The following is a 22,209-nucleotide window of genomic DNA, read 5'->3' as shown; positions in this document are numbered from 1 at the left end:
GAGATCCTTGGACAGGCCCACCCAAAAGGCCCTGCATGCTCTAGCCCACCTCCTCCCCTTACTCTCTCTGTTCCCGTGACGCTGGCCTTCTGCGCCATCTCTTCCAGACCCACAGGCCCCCTGTTTTGTGTTAGGACAGCCTTACCCTCCTCTCTCCTTCTCCTCACCACTGTCTGGCTCAGAAAAACACCTATTCATTGTATAAGTCCCTCCATAAACATTACACAGTTTCCTCAGACAGACTCGGGTGGTTCCCACCTCCATCCCCTTATATGATCTCAGCACCCAGCATTTCCCGACAGCCTTGCAGTGCTAATTATTCAGTTATTTATACATATTGGTTTACTATCTCTCTTTGCCAAAAGACCACAAGCTCCAGGATTCAGGAACCATATCAATTGTTTGCTAATCTGGCCCCTCTGCCCACCCCCCCCCACCAGTACTGGGCACATGGGAGGCACCCAATTATACCACTATTTGTTGACTGACAGAAGGGTGCTGATGCCCAGGTGTGAGGGTGGCGGATGGGAAGGGTGGGCGGGAGGGGCAAGGGCACACGGGGGAGGAGGGGGGCTATAAGTGAATTATGGGTAAGGCTGGGACAGCTGCCTGCTCTCTAATTCATGGTTCAGCCTCCTTCCCTTGGGTCCAGGCAGCGTGTAATTGGATATTACAGTCATCAATCTTGAACTGTCCCTAGACCATTACTTCATCAAATCCTGCTTTTCTATCTGACTCTTCCCTGCCAGCTGGCCTTCCTTTTTGCTAATCTGCCATTAATCCCTGAAATGAAAGTGCTCCCAGAGTATTTCAAAATGCAGTAGTTCCAGGCAGTGTAGCAGTTCCTCAAAAGGTTAAACAGAGTTACCACTTGAACCAACAATTCCACTCCTAAATATATATATATATACGGATATACCTAAGAGAAACAAACACCTACATCTACAGAAAACCTTGTATAAAAATGTTCATAGCAGCCTTATTCATAATAGCCAAAAGGTAGAAAAAACCCAAATGTCCATCAAATGCTGACTGGATTTATAAAATGTGGTAAATTCATACAATGGAATATTGTTTAGCCATTAAAAAAGCAATGATGTACTGATACACGCTACAACACGGATGAACGTTGAAGACATGCTAAGTGAACGAAGCCACACAAAAGACAACATGTTGTATGATTCCATTTATAAGAAATGTCCAGGGACTTGCCTGGTGGCACAGTGGTTAAGAATCCGCCTGCCAATGCTAGGGGACACGGGTTCGAGCCCTGGTCCGGGAAGATCCCACATGCCGCAGAGCAACTGGGCCCGTGCGTCACGGCTACTGGGCCTGGGCTCTGGAGCCGGCGAGGCACAACTACTGAAGCGCAAGCACCTAGAGCCCGTGCTCCGCAAGGGGAGAAACCACTGCAATGAGAAGCCCACGCACCACAACGAGGAGGGGCCCCTGCTCGCCACAACTGGAGAGGGCCGCGTGCATCAGCGAAGACCCAATGCAGCCAAAAATAAATAAATTTATTAAAAAAAAATACTGTAGTGCATATCTGACAGTTGCTAAGAGTGTAGATCTTAAAAGTTCTCATCACAAGAGGAAAAAATGTTGTAACTGTGTGGTAACAGATGTCACCTAGATGCAGTGTGATGCTGTTGCGGTATATACGAATAGCAAGTCATGTGGCACACCTGGAACTAATACAATGTTGTATGTCAGTTATACCTCAATTGAAAAAAAAAAGATGTCAAGACAGCTTGAAGAGGGAGACGAGGAGAAGGCTAGGAGGGACTGTGACAGGGGTGGTCCAAGGCCAAGATGAGGCGTGGATGGAAAGGAACCTTCCAGGTGTGCAGCTGACCTAACATTTACTCGTGATAGTTTCCTCAAGACAGGGTTCTCCTGGGGCTGTTAACCGTCCAGGGAGGCAATAAGTGGGCTTTAGCCAGTCTGGGAGTCTCCTGATGTTTTATGAAACTTTTATATACATGCACATATGAATTTTTCATGAGTGAGGGGGTGGGGTGGGGGCAGGAGGAGGTCCATGTCTTTCAGTAGTTTCTCCCAAGAATCTTAACCCAATGAGGTTAGGAACTACTGCCTTTCTTTCTTTCTTTCTTTAAATTAACAGCCTTATTGAGATATAATTCATATACCATACAATTTATTAACTTAAAATGTGCAATTCAGTGGTTTATAGTATATTGACAGAGTCGTGTAATCAACACAATCAATATGAGAACATTTTCATCACCCCGCCCCCCAAAAAACCTCATACCCATTAGTAGTCATTCCTGTTTCCTCCCAAACCCCCAGCCCTACCCAACCACTAATCTACTTTCTCTGGATTAATCGCTTATTCTGGACATTTCTTTTTTTCTTAATTTAAAAAATTTTTTATTTTAATTCTTATTTTTATTTTTTTTGGGCCGTGTTCAGTCATTGCTGCACATGGGCTTTCTCTAGTTGCAGTAAGCGGGGACTACCTTTTTGTTGTGGTGCGTGGGCTTCTCATCGTGGTGGCTTCTCTTGTTGAGGAGCAGCACAGCTCTAGGCACATGGGCTTCAGTAGTTGCGGCACTCAGGCTCAGTAGTTGTGGCTTGCGGGCTCTGGAGCGCAGGCTCAGTAGTTGTGGCGCATAGGCTCCATTGCTCCGAGGCGTGTGGGATCTTCCCGGACCAGGGATGGAACCCGTGTCCCCTGCATTGGCAGGCGGATTCTTAACCACTGCATCACAAGGGAAGCCCTGCACTACAGTATCAACGATGGTCGCCATGCTAGACATTCCACACCCATCCACATCCCTTCTTGATCAGTAGGGTAGGTACAGTTCTAAGATGGCCTGCATGACCTTCACACCCTCGTGTTTCTCTCGTTATATGGCAAAAGGGAGATGGGCCTAAACTTACTACCTGAGCCCTTTAAAAGCAGAGAGTTTTCTCCGGATGGTATTGGAAGAGAAAGTCAGAGGGATCTGAAGAGTGACAATGACTCCATTGCTGGCTTTGAAGATGGAGGACATTACACACGACAAGGAAGGCAGATGGCCTCTAGGAGCAGAGAGTGGGAATTGGGGACCTCAGAGCCCCAGCTGAGAGGAATCCTGCCAACAACCCTGGACGAGCTGGGAAGTGGACTGTCCCCTAAACTCCCCAGACAAGAGCCCAGGCCGTCCAACACGTTGATTTCAGCCCTGATTTCAGTCTCCAGTGGAGTCCACGGGGACTTCTGACCCACAACTGTGAGACAGGCAGTGGGTGTTGGTTTAGGTCTCTGAGTTTGTGGCAATCTGTCACGCAGAATGGAAAACTAATACGATCAGTTTTGCGTCACCATGCAGCTGGCTTTCCTTCTGTTGGATGTTTCTAGATCCAGCCTGTTTCCTCCTAAAATTCCTGAAATGGTTCTTTGCCTCCCCGGAAGGTGGAATCCTCAAGCTCTGGATGCCTCTGAGCCTGGCTCTTACCATCCCCAACTCTGTGGTTTGCGGTGGGAGATTTCTCGATTTCAAAAAGTTCAAAGTTTCAAAGAGTTAAAGCTAGGGGGCAGTGTCGGGGCAGGTGAGGAGAGTGGAGGTGAGGCCCACGGCTGTCAGGGAGGGCTCATCTCCCAGGGGAAGGAGCTGCCTGGGGCCTCCTGGGATTCTGCTTGCCTTCCACGCCCTGCTGTGGACACTTCTGATAGATATCACTGGATCGAAAGTTTCAGACCAGAGGTGCCTGAAGGATGACCCCTAAGATGGCTTGAAATGACAGGAGGAAGGTTCCAGGCCCCCACAAGCTGCCCCAAAGCCTTGGATGTAAGATGTGGGATCCCAGCCTGGAGTCTGAGAAAGGGGTGTGATCCCAGGGACCAACAGCTAATCCTACAGAAGCATGAACCCTTAAACTACTCCAGAGACACGGATGCCACTCCGAAAGCAGCTCTTTGTTCTAAAGCACTTCCTCACCTGCAGCTTTGGGACACTGACTGCTGTTTGGGGACTGTGCGTGTGGCGTAAGTGACAGACATGGAGATGTCCTCCTACCTGGTTGCTGGCAGGCTGGGCTCCTTCACGCCTCGAGGCCCTATTCCTCCTTTTTCCTTCCCACCCCCCGCCCCCAATCAGGAAGCACTAACAGCGTTGAGAGTAAGTCCCTGAAGGTCTTCCCTCCTCTTGCCTCCCGTTACCCATAAAACACCCGGAACCCTACTTCCTGCCTGTGCTGATGAGAACCATTCATTTCTGGAACCAATCAGTTATTTCTGCTTTAATGAGCTGGTGTCTTTTCTTGCTGAGAGAACTCCAATCATCTTAACTCCATCTTTTTTTTTTCTCGAAACACTCCTGCATCTGGGAGCCCCAATCCCTCGAGTGGGCGGTCTTGGGCTTCTTTCTGTGGGTCCAGGGCCCGGGGTGGACAGGCTGAGGGGCTGGGGGAGAGGAGTGAGGGTCTGTCCGTGACCCCTGCCTGTCCCCCCATCCAAGGGGAAGCCCTCTCGCTCAGGCCTGGGAGAATCGCTGGCCCTCCTGGAGTGGCTCTGCCCCTTTCTGTGGGTTTGGGAATGAGTCTGTGGATCTGTGGCTTCACTTGTCATCAAGAAATCTGCCTAGACCCACAGAATTTCTTCTGCTCCCGGGCTGGGCCCCTTTGGAAACCTGAAAAACGCAAGGAGTCTCCGAGTGAGTTCTGCACACACGTGCAAAGCCGTGTGGGTGAGGGTAAGCCTGTGTGTGATCACAGGGATCCTGAGTGTGACTCTGCACAATTCCTCACTTCGGGGAAACTTGAGGCTCCAAGACCGGGAAAGAGGGAGGGAGGGAGGGAGGGGCCTGGGGAAGGGCTGGGCCGCCCCCCACCCCAAGGCCTCCCCGGAAGTGCGTTGAGCCCTTAGAGGCTGAACTTCTCAAACACCACCTCACAGATACAGCAGAACACGGTGGGGCTGTGTGCATGGGGGTCAGCATAACCATCTGTCCTGCACCCTTTCCTGCCTCCCAGGAAACAGCCCCGGAGGCTCAAAGGTGAGGGGAAGCTGTATTAGAGGCATATCCTTCACCCCCAACCCTGGTTCTGGAGGCCCAGACATCTCCCTCCAGTGAGAGACTCTACCCATCCCCCTCTCAGCACCGCCCCCAGAACTCGCCCTCCTGGGTTTGCGGGATGACCTCTGCCCTCCTGAAACCCAGTCCCCCCGAAAACTGAGCTCCCCTGCCAAGTTTACGATCAACCTCTCTATCCAAAACTTTATTCCCTTTCTTGTCCTGCCCTTGTTCCTCCCAGGATTGAGGAGGATCAAAGAAAAGGGGGGCACCTCCCTGGTGGCGCAGTGGTTGAGAGTCCGCCTGCCGATGCAGGGGACACGGGTTCGTGCCCCGGTCCGGGAAGATCCCACATGCCGCGGAGCGGCTGGGCCCGTGAGCCATGGCCGCTGAGCCTGTGCATCCGGAGCCTGTGCTCCGCAACGGGAGAGGCCACAACAGTGAGAGGCCCGCATACCGCAAAAAAAAAAAAAAAAAAAGATCTTGCTGTGGTTTATGTCAAAGAGTGTTCTTCCTATGTTTTCCTCTAAGAGTTTTATAGTGTCCAGCATTACATTTCCTCACAGTCTTTAAAAACCCTTGCCTGAAAGCCATCGGGCGTTTGGGTTTTCTGAGCATGAGTTGCCCTTTCTCTTTGCTTGGCGTCCTGCAAGTAAACCCTGACTTTGCTGCAAACACCCGCTGTCAGAGCTTGGCTCTCTGCGCTGCCAGCACAGGAGCCCTTGCTCGGTTACATTCCAACCCCTTCCAGAGAGAAGTCCCTTTGGCAGGGGACAGCCAGCCCCACTCCCCTCCCCTTTCCCTCACCTGTGAAGCAGATGATGGTCTTGTGGAGGCCTGGGGACATGGCAGCTTGGCCAGGCTGTGCTGTGTTCCCCAGAATTCCTTTTCCGGGGTGCTTCTAAGGAGCAGGGGTCACAGAGGTTCCAGTGAGAGGCTTGAGGGCAGAGGCGGAGGCTCCCACCTGCTGTCCCTGCACTGCCCACTCCCTTCATCCGTGGGAGGCTGTGGCCCAAGCTGTGCCTCCCTCCCTGGACCCTCTTGCAGCGCCTCCGGCTCCTGGGCCAAGTGTGGGTGCTCAGCTCCGTGATCCAGGTCCAGCTTCTACAGACGCCCACCCCTCCCGGCTTGGAGGCCGCAAGAACTACCATGGGTTTCTGTCCATCCTCGTGGGCCCAGCTTGCGAGTGTGGATTCCGACTCACCCTCCATCTCCCCCACTTTACGTCCATATTTCTTTCCCAACCACTCCCCGTCCTTGGGCTTCAAGCTCCAGCATCAGTGGGAAGACGACAGGTGTGCAGAGACTGCTCAACTGGCGGCCTCCCTGCCTGGGGTCCAATCCCCCGAGCGAAGCCGCGGATGCCCATCTGCATCTCCCTTCTGCTGGTTCTGTTCCTCTGACTGCACGCGGACTCTACAGGGGGGGTTACGGATAGGTATGACCTCACGGGGTGGGATCCCAGGTCCTTGAAAGTGTCTGGTTTACCCTAAAGGGGTGGTTCTCAAACTTGAGCTTGTATCCGAATCACCTGGAGGCCGTGTTAAACCCCAGAGGGCTTCGCCCCACCTCCAGAGCTTCCAGTGCTTGGGTCTGGGATGGGGCCCGAGAAGTTGCCTTTCCAATAAACTCCCAGGGGCTGTTGACGCTGCTGGAAGATGGTGAACACAAAGGTGAGGGGTGACGGCGGCCCACAGCAGGATCCGGGCAGGGGTGCTGCAGCAGACTCTCCTGGAGGTGGTGGTCTCCCCGCAGGGCCTCTGGGATCACAGGGCCAAGGAGAAACAAGGAGCCCTGTTCAGGCCGCCCCCTCGGGCTGCCCCTGGAGGGGAAAGCAGCCTGGTGGAGGGAGCACAGGCTGGGGGCAGGCAGACCCAATGCGACTCCCGACCCTGTCGCTGGAGCCAGTGTCCTCGGGCAAGTGTCCTGTTTGGTAATTCAGGTGTTAATGGTGCCACACGGTTCTCACTGGGGTGATGTATATAAAACATATGCTCAATAAATGCTGCTCTTTCAGTCCAGTCCCTGACCTGCCTTTTGCCACTGACGACGGATAACAGTGCCGTTGAGTTTTTGACCGTTAAGTGCGAGACTTCACATTCACCTCCACTCAGTTTAGTTTTGTCGGTTTGAAGCCATCATTCCAGCCTGCTAAGATGCCGTCGCCTGGCAGCCTGCCTGCTATTCCTACATCAGCATTCCTGATACCACATTGCATGTCTTAGGGTCCAGCGGGGGCAGGACAGCAGGGCTTCCTCCCGACGTCAGGGAAGAAACAGTTCCTAACTTACCGCTTCTGGCGCTCGGACCCAGGAAGCTGCCTTCATGGTTTCTACTGAGTCTTTGCACCCCAACTGGAAACAACAACTTAAAAAAAAAATGGAAGTGGTAGAGGAAAGCAGGGTCCTGTGTACTCACCCTGGTGTGTGTTGCCATGCGGATACTTCCTGTGTAAACTGCAAAGCCTAAGAGATACCAGACCTGGGCAGCTTCAAAAGGGGGTGCTTTGGGCGATTCTCCCCTCAGTGGACCCTCTTCCCCATGAATAAACCACCAAAAAGAGAGAGAGGACTTAGGAACAAACTTCTAATAGAATTTAATGTTTTCAGGGATGGGACGGGCTGCGGCCTGAGGGGATAAACAGGGATTTCCGAAAGGCACAGCGGTCCCAGAGGGCTGGACTGGGCTGACTGGACGGCAAGGTCACCAGGTACTTTCTCTCTCCCTTCTCTGTCTCAGAACATTCTGGAACCATGGATGCTCCTTAAACCCGGACTTGCTGTTGCTCCTTCTTCTTCACCTCTGCCCAGATGTCTGACAGGTCCTGGATAAACTGCTGGATCTAGCAAGGCCAGGGGACCGCAGTTAATCCCAGCAGGCGACAAGCCACCCATCCGGAAATGTCCTGGCATAACCTGCTCGTGAGGAGTCCCCATTTCCTGTGACCGACTTTCCCTCATTTGACAATTATTCTAGTTGACATGGTGAATGAGGCTGAGCAGACTAGAAGTGATGAACATGGACGGAGCTGGGAACCCCTAGAGGAAGACGCAATGAGAGGATGAAGTACAGGCTGACAGTCTAACAAAGGGAGACAAAGGGAGGATCCTAAGCGGACTCAGGCTACACGCACTTAGCAGGAAGGGGTCAGCCAGGGTCAGGGCAGACGGCTCTCCACTATTTAAAAGCCTTCAAGGAGGTCATTTGCTTGAAACCCAGAACTGATGCTCGTTATGATAATCTTGAGTCATCAAGGGAAGTTTAAATTCTATTCACTAACTTTTGTTGTAAAGAACATGCAATCAGTATGACACAGTGGAAAAAGCACAGCCTCACAAGTCAGAAGACCTGGGGTCCTGCAATCTAAGCACCCATCAGCAGATGGGATAAAGAAGATATGGTATGTATACATACACATACACACACACACACACACACACACACACACACACACAATGGAATATTACTTGCCATAAAAAAGAATGAAATAATGTCATTTGAAGCAACATGGATGGACCTAGAGATTATCATACTAAGTGAAGTAAGTCAGACAAAGACAACTATTATATGATATCACTTATATGTGGAATCTAAAAACTAGTGCAAATGAACTTATTTACAAAACAGAAACAGACTCACATAGAAAACAAACTATGGTTAACGAAGCGGAAAGTGGGGGGAGGGATGAATTGGGCGTATGGGATTAATAGATGCACACTATCATATATAAAACAGAGAAACAATAAGGATTTACTGTAGAGCACAGGAAACTATATTCAACATCTTATAAAAAACTATAATGGAGGGCTTCCCTGGTGGCGCAGTGGTTGAGAGTCCGCCTGCCGATGCAGGGGACGCGGGTTCATGCCCCGGTCCGGGAAGATCCCATATGCCGCAGAGCGGCTGGGCCCGTGAGCCATGGCCACTGAGCCTGCGCGTCCGGAGCCTGTGCTCCGCAACGGGAGAGACCACAGTGGTGAGAGGCCCGTGTACCACCAAAAAAAAAAAAAAAAAACTATAATGGAAAAGAATTGAAAATAAAAGAATATGGATATATACATACACACGTATAAATGAATCACTTTGTTGTTCATCTGAAACTACAATATTTACAATTTACAATATTGTAAACCAACTATACTTCACTTTAAAAAAGGATGACGACCTGGGGTCCTGATGCAGCTCTGGGGAAATCACTTCATCTTTCTGGGACTCAGTTTATCTTTAAAAAGGGAAGAGGGAGAAAAGGTTGGCCTAGATGGCCTTTAAGATCTCAGTCCTAAAATTGCTCCTTTTCAAGAATGTTCCTAAAGATGGGGCTACACAGACTGTCCAACACTCTCAAAAGCCCAGTTAGTTGCTAATACTGTTACTATTACCAACACAATTCCTATTTTGCAAGAGAGGAGAGAAACAAACAGTGACTGAATTAGAGCAACTTTCCCAAGGTTACAGAGATGACAAGTCCAGTATTTCCCAAACTATGTTCTTGTAGTAAGTAATCACCTACCCCAAAAAGGGTCTGTGGTCAAGTAAGTTTTAGAAACTTTATCTGTCTCAAGAGAGTCTCAGGGCAGAACCAGAGCAAAGGCACTGTGAAGTCCTGTATTTTAAAACCAGCCACCTTTGTTTAACTTGAGTTTTCTAAATTTTGTAGCCCATAGAGCCCGTTTATTTCCCTGGAGGAGACTTACTGCCATCCTGGGATTCTAGGGTTTGCCAAGCACGGTTTGGAAAATGCTGCTCCAGTTTGGGCTTTATTCAGAAACAATAATGCTCGACCTTCTACACACACTATACTGAACGCAAATCGTCTTGGCCTTTTGCAAAATCACTTTCCCTGAGTGGTACCTCGTTCCTGATTCTAAGTAAGTGGCTGCTTTCTGAAGCCCATGCGTGGATCTGCTGGAGGGACACTGCTGAGAACATCATTTCACTGCGTGTCTCTGAAGCCTCCTTGAAAATGTTCAGCTAGAGGTTAAGTGCTGGGAACGTTTCGCTCTTTCCGAAGAAACCATGTGTTTTCTTATTTTGGTACAAGAACTATGTGTTGCTTTTGCTTCTGGTTACCAGGAAGCTCAGAGCCAACTACTGTCCCTGTTGAACTACTGTCCTCTATAATCCAAGAATCCAGAGTCCATACATCTCTCTCTCGCCTTTGACCTCAGATTTTAATTTATATTCTCCCAGGTCTTTATTTTTCTTTTTTCAGGCTACTTAATCACGTGTGTGTAGGCTCATATCCTACAGGAATGAAGTGGAATATTTAAAAATAACATGTGGGCAATATGAGGGATTCCTATCGAAGCAAATCAAGGTTGAGAACAGGAATTCCCTGGTAGTCCAGTGGTTAGGACTTGGCACGTTCACTGCTCGATGCTGGGGGCCTGGGTTCGATCTTTGGTGGGGGAACTAAGATCCCACAAGCCGTGCAGCCGAAAAAAAAAAAAAAAAAAAGAGGTTGAGAGGGAGTCCGAAAGCTCAGAATTTGGAGTGGATGGACTGTAAGCTACGGTCTGAGCAGGGGATGATCGCCCACCACCTCCTGCCCCATCTTTCTTTACAACGGCTAAAGGAGAGGGATCTGAGGACGGCTGGGCGTCCTGAGACCCTACTGCCGGGGAGAAGGGTCTACGAGGCCAAAACTCTTTTTATAATAATACTAAGATGTTACTTGTCTTTTTTGCTCTTATTTTCTTGAGAGTCTACAGGGGCTTTTCCCAGAGCGGGATGTTCCCGTGACGTAGGCTAGCACGACAGGCTGAATGCAGAAGCAGGTGTGGCAATCCACCTGTCCTCCAGGAAGCCACGCATTCAAGCGGTTTGCAAGTATCAAATAATGCCACTCGTCCCATAAAACACTTTTTGAGAACGTGTTTTTCATTAAAAATGCTATTTGTGGGGCTTCCCTGGTGGCGCAGTGGTTGAGAATCCGCCTGCCGATGCAGGGGACACGGGTTCGAGCCCTGGTCTGGGAGGATCCCACATGCCGCGGAGCAACTGGACCCATGAGCCACAACTACTGAGCCTGCACGTCTGGAGCCTGTGCTCTGCAACGAGAGAGGCCACGACAGTGAGAGGCCCGCGCACCGCGACGAAGAGTGGCCCCCACTGGCCACAACTAGAGAAAGCCCTCGCACAGAAACGAAGACCCAACACAGCCAAAAATAAATAAATAAATAAATTTTCTAAAAAAATGCTATTTGTGTTAATGTGCTTCTTACTGTCATTTCTAAATGAATTATTTTTAATTTTTCTGCTTGAGTTTCTAATAAGGAAACATCAATTGATAGAACCCATATAAACAAAAGCTCTTTGAGGGTCTTCAATAAATTTTATGAGTGTAAAGGTATCCTGCTACCAAAAAAGTTTGAGGATCGCTATTTCAGAACAACTTTTCTTACAAATTCCCTTTACAGTCTTTGGACTGTTAATAATTCTGCTCCAATAAGCCTTATGATGCAGGCTGATTCTTGGGTTTAAGGAAATCCTACTTCCCGGCTGGTCAGTGGGTGAAATTCTTTACATGAGTTTCACTTTTTTTTTTTTTTTTTTTTTAAACAGAGGAAGCACCTCTCAGTCAATTGCTTTTATCGGCTTCTGTTCCATATTCATTCACCAAATACTTACAGAGTGCCTGCTACCTGCCTGGCATTGTTCTAGATGCTGAGGATACAGCAGGAAAAAAGCAAACAGAAATCCCAGCCTTTGGGAGCCTACTTTCTACTATTTCATGGCAGAGCTAAAGGCTTTTGCCAAAAAGGATAAATAATTAATCATGGTTCTCTGCATGTTACAAGAAGCACGGCTACTGCATCTGCTGGCGTACCTTCCCAAACAGCGGGATGCGGGTACCTTTGGTCAGAAGTGAGACAATTTCAGGTGGCACACGGACATGGCATCCCATAGCTTTGAATCATACAGTGAAAAACTCATTTCCTTTCAATTACTTCAAAGAGAAAAATCTCAGAATGGTACTAATATGACTCTGATGCTTCCCTGCCCTTGCTGATTTCCCTCCCCGCACCACCCGCCAATTTTCTCTTTTCCCCAAGCGTGGGGGTCAGTCACAAGCCTTCAGCATCTCACTAGAACTTAATAAGACTGTTTTGTGTAACTAATGAATGCAGTAGCGGGTCCCTGCTACTGCCCGTGCTGACTGGGGCCAACAGAGCCTTAGCGCTAATGCAGTGGTTCTCAAAGTGTGGAACCCAGACCAGCACCATCACCTGGAAACTTGCTGAAAATGGAAATTCATGGCTTTTCATCTCAGACCCACCGAGTCTGAGACTCTGGGGGTGGGATTCAGTGATACCCCCCAGCCCCCAGGTGATGCTGATGCTGTGAAAATTTGAGAACCACTACTCTGTAGGAATCACGCCTCTGCCCAACCCAGGGAGAACCGTCGTGGCTCACTCGAGCCAGCTGGCCAGGCACTCCGGCCTCCTCTTACCGTGTCCAGCTGTTTGTGCGTGTCCTCCAGGGACACGGTGCTCGCCTCCTTCAGCTGCTTGCTCACGATCTGGAAGAGGTTCAGCGTTGCCATCTTAATGGTGCCAAGCAAGAGGGTCTTCTTGGCGGCGGTGTTCTGGATGTGTGCCCAGCGAGATTCCTGGGGAGGAGAATGAGGGCAAGGCGTGAGCGCTAGGAGTGTGTGTGCGTGTGTGTGTGTGTGTGTGTGTGTGTGTGTGTCCCTTACCCACCCGGGGCGCTCACCCAGATGATGACGTCGCTGCGGGCGCGGTCGAAGCGCATCTGCAGGCGCGCCAGCTCGTTGTTGTGCTGCAGGATCTCGTCGTCCTTCTCCTCCTTGTAGCGCGCCAGCCGGGCCTTGGCGCGCTCGACCTTCTCCTGGCCCTCCTGCGCCGAATGCATGAGGTCATGGTGCATGCTCACCAGCGTCTTGTAGCGCGCGATCACCTCGTGGATCTCTTCGAACTGCGGGAGGGGATGGGCGGGGGTGGGGGGAGGGGAGGGACGGACTCGGACCAGTGCACCGCCACCCAAGGGGTCCGACCCCACTCTGTGCCCTCCACTCCCAGCCTTGATGCCTCTGCCCGGCAGTGAGGCCCTGGGCCAAGGGGCAGAGGCTGCGAGGCCCTTGGAGTCCCCCTGTGCTCCTCCTGAGTTGGTATGGGCCGTGGGCCACGTGTTGGGAGCACGTGCATCTAGACCCTGGGCTCTCAGTCTTGACTGCCGGTTATTAGAATCACCTGGGAGCTTAAACAAAGCTACGTGCCAGCCTCCACCCTCAGAGACCCGGATTAATAAACCGCTCTGAAGGTTCCCCAGCTGAACAGGAGATAAGAAAGCCAGACCCTGCTTTTAGGAAGCCTTACAACTTGGGGTGGTGGGGTAGGACAGACAGACAAGTAAATAGTCAGTTACAACACAGAGTGATAAGGCCTCTCGGTGACTGGGGGATGGGCTGCAGGCGACTGTTGGGTAGTATCTTCAGCCTGGTGCTCTCTGGTATTTGTTCAACAGGGGCTGAGGCCTCCCTCCGGCGGGGTCTGGAGAGGGTGGGTACCAGTGGGGCAGGTGGCTGGCCAGGCTCAGCTGCCCCGTCTGCCCCAGTGCAGGGCCACGCTGCTCTGGCCCTAACTCAGCAGAACAGAAGCCCTGTAACCCTCCCTCTCTAGAAGGCGCTCTGAGTACCAGCTCCAGGATGCCAACTCACGTCCCCGGGGTGTGGGGGGGTTATCAGCACGTGACTTCCAGCCACCCAGGGGACACTCCCTGAGTTGTCTCTCCATCTCATGACATTTCCAGTGATACACTGGTGTTCCGGGAACTGGCCTCTCCCCAAATACATCCTCTGTGGGCAAGGGCCACTTAACCCAGCATTAGAGGAAATGGGGACAGCCGGAAAAGGCTTCCTCAGGAAAAGGATGGTTAAAATGAGACCAGAGGTATGACGAGAAGACGGGCAGGCAAAGGCAGGTGGGGGAAAGCGAGGAAGTAGTACAGGTAGACGGAACAGCCTGGGTAAAGATGATGGCGTATGTGTCCAGGATGAGCAAGAGAGTTTAATGTGAATGGCCTGGGTTCAAGATGGGGAGGGAGAGATCACCCTGGAGAAGTTAAAAAAGTGCCCAGTAAACCCTGAGGAGTGTGAACTTCATCCACTGAAGGAGAGAGCAGAGAGAGAACTTCCTGTCTGCATTTCTGAGAGATGCAATGGTATACAACAGCTGAAACGAATGGGATACATCAGAGCACCCAGGAGCACCTCTCCAAAACTGAACGCTGATGTCAAAAGGTCCCAGGGGCCAACTTGAAGAGGCTCCCACTGTCCAAAGATGGGACCCTTTGAACATCAGTAAGAATAAGTGCGAAGGATTGAACCAGATCAAACGTGTTGTTCGCGGCGATACTAACAACATTACAGGGCGCTTTCGGAGGATGCTGGAGAACCAGCTCATTATTCTGAAGGCTGTAATGAAGAATCAAGCATTTAACAAGATTTTTCTTTAAGGCCCACCTAGTCATCAACTAGTTGATGAAGGGAAGTAATAAGTCCTTTTCCAGATGGTAGTATTCTAGCTGATATGTGAAGAGGGGGACTTAGGACATTTCCAGCACCCTAGAAGAATCTTTGGCCCCCTTTCAGTCAGTATCTGCCCCGAGGAAACCAGAATTAGGACTTCTATCCCCCATGATTCATTTCACCTGTTTTGAAACATATCAGTGGAATCATACAGTATGTCCTCTTTCATGTCTGGCTTCTTTTGATCAGCATAGTAATAACGTCTGGGACACTTGAGAAACACATCAACCAAATGCAGTTTGGGGACCTTATTTGGACCCCGATTGGGACAAACCAGCTGTACAAAAAGCATTTGTGCAATAACTGGGGAAATTTTGACGTCGGCTGGATATAGGTATTGTGGCTCTGTGAAAAAGAGCTCTTTTAGAGCCATATAATGAAATACTTATAGATGAAAACAATATCATTTGCTTCAAAATGGCAGCGATGGGGATCTGACAATGAGCTGCTGATGACTGCTGGAATTAGGTGATGAGTAATGGGCATTCAATAGACTATTTTCTCTGCTTTTGTATACGGCTGAAATTTCCCATGATACAAAGCTTTTTTCCCTCTTTAAATCATTGATTGGAAAAAAGCCATAAAAGGACATGTACATACTCTTCATAGTTTATGGATAATGTAAACTGTGGCCCCAAATAATAACAAGCCTGAGAATGAGAAGCTTAAAAATCTGGATTACTGGTTACCCCTGAGGAGAGGAGAAGCACGGTGTTCGGAAGGGGGGCACACTGGGGGTTTCAATGACCGGTCGTGTTTTATTTTAGGAAAAAAAGGGGCAAATTGGGGGAAATATTAAGATGTGACGAAGCTGTGGAGAGTACTTGGGTGCTGTCATATATTTATGTATACTTTTCAGTACACTTAAAATATTTTGAAAGAAATAAAGGGCGAGGAGAGAGAATGAGAGATGAGGACCCCGCTGGCTGCAGAATGCTGGACAGACTGGTGGCGAGGCATAGCGCAGAGCTGGGCTCCTGGTGAGGCACACTGGTGGTCTGGATGAGGAAGGGGCAGGGGCTGGATTCCAGAAATCCTTAGGAGGCAGCATAGACCAGAGCTGCTGATGGATGGCTGCGGGGAGTGGGGGAGGAGGAGGAGTCCAGGAAGAGGCTGGAGCTGTGGCGAGGCTGTGGGTGGGTGGTCTTGCCCTTCACCAGCGCCGGACCCACCCGCAGCAGCGCTGGCCTGGGGGTGGCAGGAAGCAGTCGTGGACTCAATAAATTAGATGTACGGGCCTGACGCTTAGGAGGGAGCTCCAGGCCAGAGAGATCCAGGCCAATCTCCTCCTTTCCAAGACACATTTTACTAGCTCTAAATTTGAGTCGTGTCCTATAATCTGTCTGCTGCTTTAATATACTAGTCTTCTCTCACTCCCCCACCTCCCCCAAAACCCAATTATTAAATGAACAATTTATCGTACAGTAGGTAGTACCTTAGAATGCAGGAAGTAACACGGACTTGGGACTCATGCATAAATAAATTAGGTTAGTGGTTCTATATGGAAATTGCCAGGACTTTTTAAAAAGTGGTGCATCCTTTGTCTCCCTGTGCCCCCCACAGGACATGGGTTCACACCCCAGAGGGCATACCTCATACCTCTCTCCACCCTGGTGAAGGACCCTGCTGCTGTCACATGGGAGGATGGGGGACATAGGTGGATGGCCGTTGACATGGGTGACATCCATCAGAGGCCCAGGGAATTCCTCAGGGAGAAAAGTGCAGGGTGTGGGACAAAGACCCGAGGAACTTGAGGAAGAGGAGCCCCAGAGGAGCCTGAGGAGGAAGGGCCAGAGGTAGCCTGAAAGTAGAAGGAGGGAGGAGTCCCAGAGGAAAGGGCATAGGTATATTTCAAGCAGGAGCATGGACAGTGTCAAACACTCCAGAAAGCATGGGTGGGCAGAGGGCAAACAAGTTCCTTAGCTCTGGCAACAAGGCAGCTTTATGAAGAACAGTTGTCAGTGGCTTTGTGGGGCCCACCGAAGGGTGGTTAGAAGCAAGAGCTCTGCCACTTATAAGCTGTGCATCCCTGAGCAGGTTACCTAACCTCTCTGAGCCTCCGCTTCTTCCTCGTAACAGGGTGAAATGATGGCTTTCCTCTGGGGGCTAGTGAGTGGACTGAGCAAGGCTACGCTTGCAGCACCCACCCAGCCCAGGGCCCAGCACATGCTAAGTGCCCAGCTCTGCGCAAGGCTGGTGCTTTCTCTGCCCATCTACTCTCAAGTAAGCTAAAGAACACCAGGGAGGAGGGGAAGCAGGGAGAGTGTGGGTCACATCCGACGCAGGCCAAGCTGATCGTTGGTGCTCCAAAACAAAACCTCGCTCCTAGACACAGACACGGGACCCATATAGAGACAGGTCCACAGATGTCATACGCGCACAGATACACCGCCAGGTTCCCACCCTTGAGAAATGAGTCCAGCCTCACCAGGGGCCTCTGCCAGCTGCCCTCCTTGGCTGGAGGCCTTTCCCCAGAGCAGGTGACCATCCCTGCCCCAGTCCCCTCACAGCCCAGGCCCCTGGGGAAGAGTAGGTGGGCCTGAGGAACCTCCACGCACCTCGGAGTTCTCCACCACCTTCTCCAGGTACTTGTTGAAGATGGAGTATTCCTGCAGCTTGGCGCTCAGCCTCTGGTGCTCCAGCCGCAGGGCCACCATCTCCTGCTTGGCCTTGGTCAGCTCTTCCGTGCACTGCCTCTTGAGTTCTCGCTCCTTGTTGGCCTTCTTCAGGGCCCGGATCCGTTTCTGGTCGTTCTCCTGGGGCCAGGGAGATGATGCCAATCGGGCGTGGGTCCTGCCCTCCCTGGTGCCCAGGCTGGTGGGGCTCCCACAAGGCCTCTGTCCACCCTGAGGGTGGACGGCGGTGGCCAGGCTGCCCACGTGGCGGATGAGGTGTAAGGAAGCGCGTCTCCAGGGTTATCTGAAGCTGGTTGAGGGGCTTTCCATGGACTGAGGAGGCTGAGAGGACAGAGAGTTAATCCAACATCAGAAGGTGGCCTTATGGGGACGAGACAGGACGTGATCCTGACTCTGCGGAATCTGAGCTCCGGAAGCCCCACACCCCACTGGGCTCAGTGTCTGGAGAGAACTCAAACCCTGGGAAAGGCTGGGAAAATCTTCTGATAAAGTTTCCATCTCTATTCTTTTTTTTTTTTTTGGCCGCACCGCTCCTCTCGCGGAATCCTAGGTCCCTGATCAGGGATCGAACCGGAGCCCCCTGCAGTGGAAGCGCGGAGTCCTAACCGCTGGACCACCAGGGAAGTCCCTCATCTCTATCCTCAGTGGTGGCCATTTGTCACAGGGCAGAGTCCTGGGCCCAGACCTGGGAAGCCCAAATTTTCTCCTGATTTGGTGCCTCACCTTCTCCAATTGTAGAAATGAGAGGCAGGAGCCCCTCTCGTCCTTTCAAAAGCTGGGGCAACCCTGCTGGAGCTCTAGGGAGACGAGCTAGGAGGTGGGCCTAGTCTGGAGGGCCTGGTGGGGCAAGGCCATTCCGGAGGGGATGTTCCTATAGCTCAAGACTGGCATCAGGTGGGGACAGGAGGAGATGATGCAGGGAATTCAATGCCCAGAAAGAAAGACACGAGGCTCAGCTGCTGCAAGTGGCTGGTCCCGTCCTCCTTCCTTCCTTGGGAGGACAAGGTCTCCTCCCAAGATGAGGGGCAGACCTCTCACACTGCCTGTGTGTGGCTCCTTTCCCCCTTCAGGGGCTGTGGTGATTCCACCCAGATGGGTGCCTGTGGTGGTGGCATTTGGAAGACACGGAAGAAGGCACCCGGGGGATTTGCATTCTGCCCTGTGGGTCCAGGAGAGGACAGAGGGGCCCCAAACCAGTGGTTTCCAAGTCTAGCCGGGCATCACAATCCCCTGCGGATACTTTTAACAATACAGTCGACTGGGCCTGACCTCAGGCCTGCTGAAAGCAAGGAGAGGGCAGGGGCCCAGGGTCCGTATCTGTAACAAGCTCTCCAGGATTCCGACGATTTGCAGAACCCCTCACCCCCAAATCTCCTGCCACCCCAAGCACTCCATGAGCTTTTCTCTGGCCAGTAAGAAAGACTGGACCTCTGGAGAATAATGCCTGGTCCATCAGCTTCCTTTCCCACCTGGTTTAGGCAGAGAGAGAGACAAAGATGCTTGAGAACAGGACTGCCCTGTAGCAGAGGCCAGAGGTTACCCCCTGGGGCTGGGCCAGCCCTTCAAGGCTCGGCAGGTGCCCGGTTGGAGCCAGTCTGGAGAACTCTGGATTTTAAAACGGTTAAATCCCTCCTCTCAGGACACACTGAGAGGGGTTGTCTCGTAGGGGACTCCAGTACCTGGTTCTTCAATGCCCCCTGCCTGGGCCTTCAGTGCAAGGATGGAGGGGTAGGGTGAGCTGGGGGGACTAAAACCCTGTCTGGGGGCTTCCCTGGTGGCGCAGTGGTTGAGAATCCGCCTGCCAATGCAGGGGACGTGGGTTCAGTCCCTGGTCCAGGAAGATCCCACATGCTGCAGAGCAACTAAGCCCGTGTGCCACAACTACTGAGCCCATGTGCTGCAACTACTGAAGCCTGCACACCTAGAGCCCGTGCTCTGCAATGAGAAGCCACCGCGATGAGAAGCCCGCGCACCGCAACGAGAAGCCCGCGCACCGCAACGAAGAGTAGCCCCTGCTCGCCGCAACTAGAGAAAGCCCGCGCGCAGCAGCGAAGACCCAACGCAGCCAGAAATAAAAAAAATAAATAAAAATTTATTTAAAAAATAAAGCCCTGTCTGATTCATCTTTGTATCCCCAAGTGCCTGGCCCTAACCGTGGCACATTCATTCATTTATTCATCATCCATCATTCATTCATTCACTGGATAAACTGGATATGCCAACCACAGGCAAGGAAATAGGAAACAGCAATCTAGAGGGGGCAGAGACGACAGGGCAGCAGGAAACTATCAATGCAAACGGAGCAGTAGGAGGGGGAGATAAAGGGGCAAGCCCCAGGCACTGGTGAGCACCAAGGAGACCTCTAACCCAGGGCGAGGAGTCGGGGAAATGGAGGCTGAGGAGGGAGGGGGAAGAGGTAGGGAGTGGGAGGAGGGGCAAGCTGACCTACTGCAGAGCGTGGCAGCCCTGCTGCAGCAGGCCACACCCCTTCGTACCCGGATGAACTGCTCAAACTTCTGTATGTGGGCTTTCAGCTGGGCCTCCTTGACTCCCAGCTCCTCCCAGCGCAGGTTCAGGGTTTCCATTCTGCGCTGAAATATCTAGGGGGGAGGGGGGAGCAGAGAGGTCAAGAGGACCCCTGAATGGGAACCAAGGAAGGCCCCAGCATCCCCTGCCCTAGAGCCCCTGTCCCCAGGTGCCCAGTTTCCACCCCACGTCTGGTTCAGAGCAGAGCATCGCAGGACACTGGTACCCCAAGACTCGGATCCCTTCTGCGCTGTGCAGAGGAAACACAGGATCAACACCCACGATGCCTGGCTCTAGCCACCACCACCCACAAAACAGAGGGCCGTCCTCAGGCTCTCCCTGAGCCGTGGCCCTCCCCGCATCCAACCCTTGCGTCTCCCACCTCCTTCTTCTGCTCCATGGCATGGTGCATGAGCTTGGCCTCTTTCTTCTTCTCCAGCAGCCGGATGGATGGGGAGTCTGAGTGGTCCTCAGTGCTGGGGAACTTCCTGCCCAAGACACAGGCAATAGGGACTGTGGACTCTGAGCGCCTGGGGCAGCCCGGGACCGGGAGGAACCCATGGAGACAGGCACCCACGGGGAGGGAAGGCGCCCTACCCGATCTGAGCGAAAAGAACGGTGTGCTCAGGGGGAGAGAGGGCCGTGCTGGGGAGCAAGCTGGGGCCGGGGACGGGCGGGATTGGTGCCAGTGTGATTTGCGGTGCTGGGTTATAGGAGCAGGGGGACAGGTGGGAAGGTGGGGCAACGGGTGGGCACGGTGGTCCCAGGCCCTCCGACACTCACTGCAGCAGCTGCAGCAGCCTTTGTCCATACTGCAAGCGGAAGTACTCGGCCAGATCCTCCCCCTCCATGGTGCCCAGACTCATGGCGGCCGTGACCTGACGGCCCAGCGGCCGAACCTTCACAGTGAAACGGGGGTGGCGGAGCTCAGGGGTGGTGGCAGGGCTTGCTTCTCCCCTCCTCCTGCTTTTCAGGGTCCCACAGAGGGTGGGTGTCTGAGAGATTCAGGGAAGATGGCTGGAGGCTGCCTATCGGCAGGCGGCTCAGGATGTGTCGGCTGGGAGATCTGGTTACCTAGCAACAGGTCTCTGGGTTCTGTGAACCACAAGCGGAACCCAGACTTTGCCCTTTGACCCCTGTCCACACTGACCCCACTCTGGCTGGGGTCTGGCTCTCTGCTCCTTCATTTATCCCTCAGGAACTCTGGGAAGAAGTTCGGCCTGATTTGATGCTGGTGCGAGGGGTCGGGGAGGCAGGGGCTAGGCGTCCATGGCTGCGAAAGGGGGGTTTTGGTAGAGGCGTGTTTTTGCAGGGCAGCCCTGCCCGGGGGGGGGGGGCTCCCTCCTGGGCTCAGGTGTGTGTGTGAGGGCGAGGCAGGGGGCTGGGGCTGGGACAGATGGTTGAGGAGGAAAGAACTGAAGGAAGCTGTTTAGCTGAGGCAGGGGTAGGGGTGGACAGGCGCATGGGGCCCGTGGGAGGAGGGGAGAAGGCCCGAAGTTGAGAGACAAGTAGTGGGTGAAGGATGTGTAGGGGTGTATGTGTTGGGAGGGGGCTGGGGCGGGGTGCAGATAGGCGATAAGCCTGGGGACCAAAGAGGCCGTCCCCTGGAGAGATGGAGGAGGCCCAGGACGAGGCCCCTCGTAGGGTAAGAGGCTCAGGGCCAGTGCCATGTTTTGAGGTTGGCGGAGTATTAAAATAGGAAGCAATGCCGAAATGTGTTAACATAAATGTCAGATATTTTACATGTCTGCTTTATGACGCCTGCCTTCCTTGATCCCATCAGGGCATTGTGCATCAGCTCATCTGGCCCGAGGTCCAGCGTCTAAATCTGAGACCCTGTGTGTGAGGCGGACACCCTGGGACCCCCGCCCGGAGGTTAACAGCCGTGACCTCGCGCCCGCGCTGCCGGGCACCGGCTTCCGGGCTCCGCTGGGTTCTCCCTGCTTCCCCCGCGCACGCCGGCCGCGCGGCCCGGGTCCCCTCCGGGTCTGGGATGCGGAGCCGGGGTGGGGCGGGGGTCTCGGGCGGGGCAGCGTCCCAAGCCCGGCAAGTCCTCCGCGAGGCAGTGCCTGTCCTCTGGCGCCCCCTGCTGGCCGCCCGAGCCCGCCCTCAATCCCGGCCGGGGAGGAGGAGGAGACGTGGCGGGGCGCGGCCCACCCCGCCCTCTCCCATTCCCTCCCCCAAGTCTCGCCTTCAGAGCCAGCCCGGCGGGATCTGAAGAGGCAGCCTGACGGCCCCCACCCCACCCAAACACCCCCTCACCACCCCACTCCACCCTCAGCGCCTCCACCCGAGAGGGTTCTCCATCGGGAGCACCCGCAAGAAACAGACCCTCTCCTTTTTACTCCCTAGAGTTTGGCACAGCGGGGGTTTGCCTCCCGTTTCCCCCAAGAGGGTGTGTGTGTAACGCCCGGCCTTGAGGAGGAGGCTCTCTGTTTCTCGAATCACCTGCTTCCCCTGTTTTTTTTTGCGGTACGCG

The 22,209-nt window shown here is 52.8% G+C and overlaps 1 protein-coding gene across 2 annotated transcripts; it reads right to left on the bottom strand.

Annotated features, from left to right (window-relative positions):
• Positions 1-7,590: 7,590 nt before the first annotated feature.
• On the bottom strand, positions 7,591-20,596 carry CCDC42 (coiled-coil domain containing 42). Of its 2 annotated transcripts, XM_067714147.1 has the most exons (7): positions 20,514-20,596; positions 20,113-20,218; positions 19,700-19,804; positions 17,127-17,324; positions 12,735-12,956; positions 12,472-12,630; positions 7,591-7,860 (listed from the first exon to the last, which is right to left on the bottom strand). In XM_067714147.1, exons 1-7 carry the CDS (start codon positions 20,594-20,596, stop codon positions 7,783-7,785), a joined length of 951 nt encoding a protein of 316 aa, XP_067570248.1. In that variant the 3' UTR covers positions 7,591-7,782. The 2 variants fall into 2 exon arrangements, with proteins under 2 accessions (XP_067570248.1, XP_067570249.1); XM_067714148.1 differs by lacking the exon at positions 12,735-12,956.
• Between the last annotated feature and the right edge of the window lie 1,613 nt (positions 20,597-22,209).

This window comes from Pseudorca crassidens, chromosome 19 (assembly GCF_039906515.1).
Source record: "Pseudorca crassidens isolate mPseCra1 chromosome 19, mPseCra1.hap1, whole genome shotgun sequence".
Classification (NCBI taxonomy): Eukaryota; Metazoa; Chordata; class Mammalia; order Artiodactyla; family Delphinidae; genus Pseudorca; species Pseudorca crassidens.
The sequence above is the reverse complement of the archived record's forward strand: the minus strand, read 5'-3'. Positions and strand labels throughout refer to the sequence as shown.

Coding starts and splice junctions, on each gene's coding strand:
- CCDC42 (XM_067714147.1), bottom strand. CDS start 20,596: ATGAGTCTGGGCACCATGGAGGGGGAGGATCTGGCCGAGTACTTCCGC. Junction 19,805..20,112: donor CCATGGAGCAGAAGAAGGAG/GTGGGAGACGCA, acceptor CCTCCCCCCTAG/ATATTTCAGCGCAGAATGGA. Junction 12,631..12,734: donor GCAGCGACGTCATCATCTGG/GTGAGCGCCCCG, acceptor TCTCCTCCCCAG/GAATCTCGCTGGGCACACAT.